The following is an 8,765-nucleotide window of genomic DNA, read 5'->3' as shown; positions in this document are numbered from 1 at the left end:
TAAAGAGAATTTTGAGAGAGAAACCCTAGAGTAAAACAAGATTGATTCATTCACAATCTTTAAATAAGAGACTCTTCAAATTCCTCAACTCTCTTCCTCTCCATTGTTAAATCCTTGAGAGGCATTTTACCAAAACCTTTTCTCACCATATCCATTAATGTGAGAGGGCTGTTTGGTGTTCTGGGAAGCAGTTAGGATAGAACCAATTTACATTGGTTGATGCTATGGTCAAGTAGCGGAATCCGGGAAGCTAGAAAAGAAATAGGTTCGGCGCAACCTCGTTGGAGCAAGAAGCTTGGAGGGCTTAGATACACTAGGTAGATTAGGCTTGGAAGGTCTATTACTGTTCATGTATCCCAACTACATTTTCTAGTGGATTGTTTACCGCTTGGAGGGTAGCGGAGAGGTTTTACGCCGAGGGCTTCGATTTCCTGTTCGATAACACATCGTGTGTTGTCCTTGTGTTTGCATCTCTCTTCCCTTTATCTTTGCCTTTTATTTTCTACTGTGGATGTGATTTTAATTGGTTTAGAGTGTTTACCAATTCTGTATTAAGCTTTTATTTCATGTTCCGCACATTAATTGTTTGATATAAAACTTGAATTGGTAATTTGTAAGGGGGTCTAAACGTTCAAGGGTGTTTTTACACTATTTGAACTTTCAATTGTGAAACGATATAATTTATCGTTTTTTAATATAAGCCTATGCACCATAGAACTATGTTAACCACAATATCAAATTACAATAGTTACAATACAACTTAAGAGATGAATGCAAAAGAAAGTAAAGTACACCAAATATCAGCTACAAATCAAGAAGGTAATCAAGAATATATATGCACCTCTCAAAGTGGCTAAGATCAAAACATGTGCATATCTCTAATTTAAGCTTCTATTAAGTCTATCTCAATTGGTAACACTGTGGAAAAAAATATATAGTATCTTCCAAACTTAAGACTGTCACCATTCATCTCTCAAGAAAAAGGAAAAGAAAGGCATGATTGTGTTTCTTTTTCTCTATTTTAAATGTTAGGACATATGCGTTTCACATGTTAAGAACATATGTCATGATTTTATATAAGTGGCTTATCCTTTGACAAAACGCACTTTACTTGTATTTGGGTAGATTTAGGATGTGTTTAAATACTTCAAGAAACGATGATTCCAGATCAAGTGTTGAAGCTTTCAAGTCTGTCCAAGAAAACAAGTTGATAGTGCAAATTCATTAAATCTCGATAGCTGGCTCGACAGCTATATCTATCGAGCTTAAGAAAGCTGTTATAGATTCGGTGTTCTCAACACCTGCTCGACACCTTCTATCTGTTGAGGTTTAAGAATTTCAGAATTCTAATATAATTTTCTTGGGATCTATGAATATGTCTTTGGGCCTTATTTTCTCCTAACCCTAGACATATAAAATGATTATTTTAAGGGCCGTCAAATAGTTCACAAGTTGCACAAGCATTGAGCAAATTCTGTTCAAGAAAATTGTGACTGGAGATGAAGTTCTTGCCCTAGTTCATCTCTTTCTCTTGAAGAAGTTGCTGTGTATATGCACCGTAAGGTTTTGTGACCAAGCATCTTCTTGATCTTCATCGTGTGGATGAACTGAAGAACTTTGCAACCAACAACCTTCTTAGTTGGTGATTGAAGTCGCGTATTGGGATCTGCGCAATTGGTTAGTCATGTACTTGGGAGTCGTGCATCAGAAAGGAGAACTGTCACTACAGAACAAGTCCAATTGGGTATTAGGGTAAGGGTTCAACTGTAGGTTGGTAAGGTACTTGAAATTCCTTTACTTGTAACCGCTTGTTGTGATAATAGTGGAGTTTCGGGAGTGGTGACCTGAAAATCACCCGGTGGGGTTTTTGCCGTTAGGTTTCCCCATTCGTAAACAAATCACCATGTTATTTATTTTCCACTGCATAATTAGTTTATTGGTGATTTGCTTGTGCTACCACGCGTTTGCATGATAAATTAATTAATTAATAACTTGACTAATTAATTAATTAATTTCTATCATAAGGGGTCATTCAGTTTGTGGCCTATCAAGTGGTATCAGAGCAGGCACACTCTGATTAGGGTTTAATCTTTGCTATGTTGATCCATTGACCCCTGTTTGTCATGAATAGAGGACAGTCATTAATCATACCTCCTTTATTTGATGGCACTAACTATGCATACTAGAAAGTATGCATGAGAGCTTTCTTGCAATCTTTAGATGAGAAAGTGTGGCAAGCTGTGGAGATAGGCTGGACTAAGCCTGCAAAAGCGCTAGCCGACTAGGATGATGCTAAGATTAAGGCGGCAAACTTCAACAGCAGAGCATTGAATGTATTGTTCAGTGCAGTCACCAATGAGGAGTTCAAGAAGATATACTCAACTGAAACTGCCAAGGAGGCTTGGACCATTCTCCAGACAACCTATGAAGGTACTAAGGCTGTCAAGGACTCAAAGCTTCAGAGGCTCACTACAAGCTTTGAAGAGATAAAGATGGAGGAGGATGAGTCATTCGATGAGTTCTATGCCAAGCTAAAGGACATAGTGAACTCAACCTTCAATCTTAGGGAAACCATTCCTGAACCCAAGATTGTGAGAAAAGTGCTCAGATCTCTACCCGAGAGATTCCATGCCAAGATTACGGCAATAGAGGAATCAAAGGATATTGACAAGATTCCTCTAACTGAGCTGGTTGGAAACTTGCAGATCTACGAGCTAGGGTTGACAAGAATAGGCAAGTCAGGTAAAAGCAAGAGTATGACACTGAAGGCTAAGAGCAGTGAAACAGATGAATCTTCTGATGATGAAGATTCCAAGATGAAGTCCTACATCACCAGGCAATTCAAGAAGTTTATGAAGAACACCAATGGAAAGGGTTTTGATAAGGACTGCAGGCAATCCAGTTCTTCTCAATTTAAAGGCCAAGACAAAGGGAAGAAGGATGCTAAGGAAGGTGGTCAGTACACTGTTCCCGCAGGACCTAAGTGCTTTGGGTGTCAAGGCTTCGGTCACATGAAGTATGAGTGTCCTACATATATCAAGAGCATTGGGAAAAGCAAGGCACTTGCTGTTACCCTGAGTGACATTGAGCCTGAGGATGATTCCAACAATAAGGATGACGGAATCTTGAATGCCTTCACTGCCATTGTTGATCCTACTGATGGGATTGTTGAAGATGTGGTTGAAGAAGAGGAATTGGTGGAATCAAAATTTGAGAAGATGGATGATCAAGATGACATCCATACAGCCTATGAGAAGTTGTACAAGCTTTCTGAGAAGCATGAGAAACTGTATAGGCTAACCACCAAGAAGCTCAGTGACGTGGAACTTGTTCGTGAGGAGCTTTCCACAAAGTTTAATGAAGTGAATCAGACTATTGGAGCACTGAGATTCGAGAACAATTTCTTGGCTGAGAAGACCAAGAAGCTTGAAGCGAAGCTGTTTCAAGTCAGAGCTCAATTGGAGAGGCCTTTAAGTGCAAAGCTTGATGAGATGCTCAACATTCAGAAATCTACTTTAGATCGAACAGGTTTAGGGTATGGACTTTCTTCCTCTAATACTGCTCCTTCTAGTACTACTATTTTTGTTCCTCCTACTAATAATGTTAAAATTGAGAACAATGAGATTAAAACTAAATTAGCTAGTGAGAACATAGACAAGGGTAAATCTATCTTAGAAGCACCCCCTAAACTTGAGAAGAAAGATGTTAAAAACCCTAGGGCTAAGAAGGCTAATTCTCAAAAGCCTAAACAAAAGAAGCAGCATTTCTGTCATCATTGTAGAGCTACCGGTCATACTCAACCAAATTGCTACAAGTGGCTTGCCACTCAACAAAGCAATGGCATGATAGCATTTGGGAACTAGAATCAGCTTCAATCCTCTCTTGCTCCCCTTGGAGATCTTCTCAAACCCCTCATGTTCCTTTCAAACTTTAACGGTTTTTCTCCCTCACCGCCGGTTCAAGGGTTTAATCAAAGGAAGGGTTCTTCCAGGGTGTGGAAGGAAAAGGGCTCCAAGTGATTCTATCACTTTTCTCTCTATCTTCTTATTTTTGTGTGTGCATTACTTATGTGTTTTGCTTTCAAGTTTTGAGTCAATCTAGTTTTTATGCTTTGGTTATTTAACATGTTTTTGTTTGGTTATTTTTTAGTTTTGCTTTGTTTTGTTTTTCACATAAAAATAGAAAAAAAAAAATTGAAAAATAAAAAAAATACAAAAACAGTGTGTGTTTTGTGTACATTGGTACTTGTGTGGCTTGGATGACCATTGAAACAAAGTCTTCTAAACTTTGTATCATTTGTAACTTAGATGAGCATCTCTATGCACAACTAAGCAAGTGAGTTTTGTGGCTTGTGTTTGTGATGAGTAAGATTAAGTTGTCTCTTATACTTAACACTCATATCACTCTTTTTTACGGGAAGGACTAGAAAATCCTAAGAGAAAGGCATAAATAACCATCTCACCACTATTGCCCGTCAATCATAATATAACACCTGTATGCTTGTTCACGAAAAATAATCTGCAAGCGCATAGAATCGTAACAAGTAGTAAAGTGTTTTTAGAAAACGAATGTCAAATGAGATGTGAAAGCCACCCCACATACCCCAGTTATCCCAATTTTCTTCTAGATTTGATGACATAGTTTGTGTTCTCAAAATTTTCCTGGGAACAAATCTTTGATTTTTAATAAAATAATAAACATAAAAGAAACCAGTCAACTTTCAACCTTTGTTTTTTACTTTTGCTTTAAAAAAAAAAATCAAAAGGAGTAGTAGGATCGGTTTCTTTTAGGAAATTTAGATGTTAGAAGGTTTACATCTTGGCCTTTAGATATTAATGGGCAATGGGGCACTCTATAATTTGGCTTGAATACAGAATACTGCTGGGGGGGGGGGGGGGATGAATATCAGAATATTGAATATGTTTAGCCTTAAGATCACATTACTTTTTTCCCCCCACTTTACAACTATGTGATTTAACTAACATAGTAACTTAACTTGAACAGGTTCATAATGCCTGAAATTGATATAATCCTATACCACGGTAGTCCGCTTAAGAATGCCAATGCGAACAAGGTATTGCCATTTGAAGGGCCAGGTATAAAGACCTATTATACCTAAATTGATCATAGGTTGAAGACCCTTGACGAATTGAAGATGATTGTCATGGAAGAGTTGTTTGAGAATCCTGCTGTGCATAATATACAAATTACTTATCGTATGCCAATTAAATCCTGAAGCACTGGATTAATTACAAGTATATGGTGATAGAAACAGACAAACATGTAAAGATCATGTTTGACAAATTGGAGAGAATACCTGAAGTAACTAACATTGAGTTGTACATACAGTTGAAGCCGCATGTAGTCTGGCAAGAAGATATCCAACAAATAACTACAAGTTTACAGGTTATAGTTCCGGATGCTTAATATGAGTATTCTACACATGTAGAGGATGATAATGTTCATGCCAATGGTGATGATGACGACGACGACGACTATGTTGATGAGACTACTACCATTAACAATGATGATGACGATGATGATGATGACTATGTTGATGAGAATATTGCCATTAACAGTGAAGATTTTGCCGATAGAGATGAGTATGAAGACAGGATTGACAGAGGGGACTTTGGGAACTTTGAGAGGGACATCGATGACGATGAGACATTGGACGGCAGTGAACCTGATGCAGACGATGTTATTAGTGTCTAAAACATTACGAACACAATCCCTACCTACGCACCTCTTGCGCTGTCATTCTCTACAAATACTTGGGAAAATATGGTTGATCCTTCACATATTGAGATGCCATTTGTGTCTACTTGGAGAGAGGGGATGAATTTGTGCAAAGGGTTGACTTTTGCCAATAAAGTGGAGGTGAAGCGCGTATTAACAATTTGTGCCCTCAAGAAAAACGAACATTTTACGATCAGTAGGTCGATGACGAAAAAACTTTGTGCAAAATACATGCATGAGTCATGCAAGTGGTATGTTTGCGCAATTATGAAGCCCAATCTCCACGAACTATGGATGGTCATCGTGTATGTGGGTCCTCACACGTGTATACCGATTGGGGTGTGAAATGATGGTAGAATGATGAGTTGTAATTTTATTGCATTAGACATCCATAAGAAGTTATGTGAGGATCACACTACCCCAGTTAAGCATCTTAGATCTATGATAGAGACAAAATATAATGGTCATAAGCCTTCTTACAATAAGGTATGGGATGCGAAACAAAAGGCGATTGCGAAGATGTTTGGGAATTGGGAAAAGTCTTACCAAAGGTTGCAAAAGTTGCTAATGGCATATATTGATCAGGACCTGACTACCCAGGTGTTCTATCGTATCACACCCACCAATGAAGATGACAACATATTGTTGCATTATGTGTTTTGGTCTTTTGGTCCATGTATATCAGGATTCAAATATTGCAAGCTGGTTATCAATATTGATAGGACCCATCTATATGGTAAATATCAAGGAAAGTTGTTGGTCGCAATGGCAACTGACGCTAACAACAAAATATTCCCTCTCACCTTTGTTGTTGTGGATTGTGATTCAAGGTCTAGTTGGAGGTGGTTTTTACAGTGCCTCAGAGAAACGATTGGCCACGTGATACCTGACGAAGGCATTTGCATAATTTCTGACCAACATCTCGATATCAAAAACGCCATTGCAAACTGGCCTAGAGGGGATGATGGAAGAACATGGGTATTTCATAGATATTGCCTTCGACATGTTGCTAGCAACTTCAACACCCATTTTCAGAACTTGACTCTAAAGTCAACGGCGTTGAAAGTGAGATATGCTAGTCAAGTAGTTAAATTTGATACCATAATGGAGTCCATTAAGCAGGTGGAAATTGAGGCCATTAGGAATAAGAAGAAGGTGACGGGGAAGGATGGCAAGGAAAAAAATCAAGATTATCTTCAATACACATACTTAATGAGCGAGTCTGTGGATATGTGGACCTAGTCACATGATGGTGGGAGACGTTTTGGGGCAATGACAACCAATATATCAGAGTGCTTCAATGGTGTACTGAAAGGTGCACGGGGCCTTCCTATTGCCGCGTTGGTTGAGTTCACTTGGAACAAACTCGTTGAACATTTCCATGACCGGGACAAAGAATACCATTATCAGTTGTCAGAGGGTAAGAAATGGAGTGAATATGCCTTATCCACGTGGGATGGAAATAAGCGTAAATCTGAGAAACACTATCTCAAGCCATTTAGCAATGAAGAGTTGATATTTCAAGTAGTTACCTAACCCAACATGTGTAGCGCAGGAGGGGGAAACTACAGTTATGAAGTTTGGTTATGGGAAAGAACATGCAGTTGTGGGAAATGGCAAAACATAGGGATCCCGTGTTCACATGCAATTAGAGTATGTGACTATTTACATATTGATTCGACCACATATATTCACCCATGTTATGGTTTGAACAATGCCCTTAACACTTATGAGCATGCATTTGTGGTTCCTAATTCACAGTCATTGTGGAGGGATCCTATGGGGCCAAAGTGGTTGCCTAATCCAGCATTGTTGCGGGCCAAAGGTCAACCAGTGAAGTCAAGAATAAGGAATGAGATGGATGGAGTGAGGAATAAGGATCGAGAACCGGGATGGCAGAGGGAGGACGCAGATTTGATAGAGAGTCAACCCAAGCAGACATGTAGACTGTGTCATGCTTCTGGGCATAACCGCAGAAAATGTCCGCAGTCTCGTGGCCCTTCCACAAGTAGTCATGTTCCACACTAGGTAGGTAGATTGCAAAAAGTTATGCATCGGTTAAATAATTGTTGTTCATTCGATATTTACCTAATGTTTACTATCTTGTCTCCTAACATGATTACTCTACGTTTTTCAGGCATGCTTCCATGGATGACGTTTTTGTCGTGCGGACCGCCAATCTTAGGAAAGTGACTACATTGTATTGACTCTATGTGAACTTTTTGGTTTTTGTTGAATGTACTTGTAATTCTCTATCCAATGTACCTCTATGAAGATTGTGATTTGAGTAGTATGGTTAGAACTACAAATTAAGCATGGTTGGGCATGTTTAGAATGTTAATATATTGAGAATGCCTTTTGCTGCGATGTAAGTGCATTTGCATTGTAAAACTATGTTTATGCAGAGAGCATAATAGTTTCTATAGTTTGGTGCCTATTGAGAACGCCTTTTGATGTAATTTAAGTGCATTTACATTCTTAGCTTCTCTGCCTCTCAATGAGTGTTTATGGATTACATTCTCAGCTTCTCTATCTCTATTTCTCAGCAGGTGCATGCACACATTTCAGTTTCTGGTTTGCCTGCATGTCCAGGAAAAAAAAAAAAAAAAATTTCCCAGTGACAAAAATTTCCCAGTTTCTGGTTTGCCTATTGAGCAGTTTTGCACGTCCAGAGGAAAAAAAAAATCTCAATGGAACTCGAGTCTATGAAACTCGAGTTCCACTGGGAAAAACAGAGCAAAACAGAGCAATCTCTTAGCCTAAACAGAGCATTGAGCAGTTTTGATCTTGAGAATTAAATACTCAAGTTTTTGAGTGGAACTCGAGTCGAGTTCCACTGGGAAAAACAGAGCAAAACAGAGCAATCTCTCAGCCTAAACAGAGCATTGAGTAGTTTTGATCTTGAAAATTAAATACTCGAGTTCTTGTCCAAATATTTTTTTTGAGAATCTCAAGTTTCAAACACTAGAGTTCTTTTCTTTTTTTCTCTTGTATTGTGAACATAAGTTTGATGGAGGTGTTTCAAG

The 8,765-nt window shown here is 38.6% G+C and overlaps 1 protein-coding gene across 1 annotated transcript; it reads left to right on the top strand.

The window, feature by feature from the left end:
• Window positions 1–6,099: 6,099 nt before the first annotated feature.
• LOC115994341 lies at window positions 6,100–6,981 on the top strand. Its single transcript, XM_031118440.1, has one exon. It carries the CDS (start codon window positions 6,100–6,102, stop codon window positions 6,979–6,981), a length of 882 nt encoding a protein of 293 aa, XP_030974300.1.
• Window positions 6,982–8,765: the final 1,784 nt, after the last annotated feature.

The sequence above is a fragment of the Quercus lobata genome, chromosome 1 (assembly GCF_001633185.2).
Source record: "Quercus lobata isolate SW786 chromosome 1, ValleyOak3.0 Primary Assembly, whole genome shotgun sequence".
Lineage (NCBI taxonomy): Eukaryota > Viridiplantae > Streptophyta > Magnoliopsida > Fagales > Fagaceae > Quercus > Quercus lobata.
Note: the sequence above shows the minus strand (reverse complement) of the source record. Positions and strands in the feature narration are given on the sequence as shown.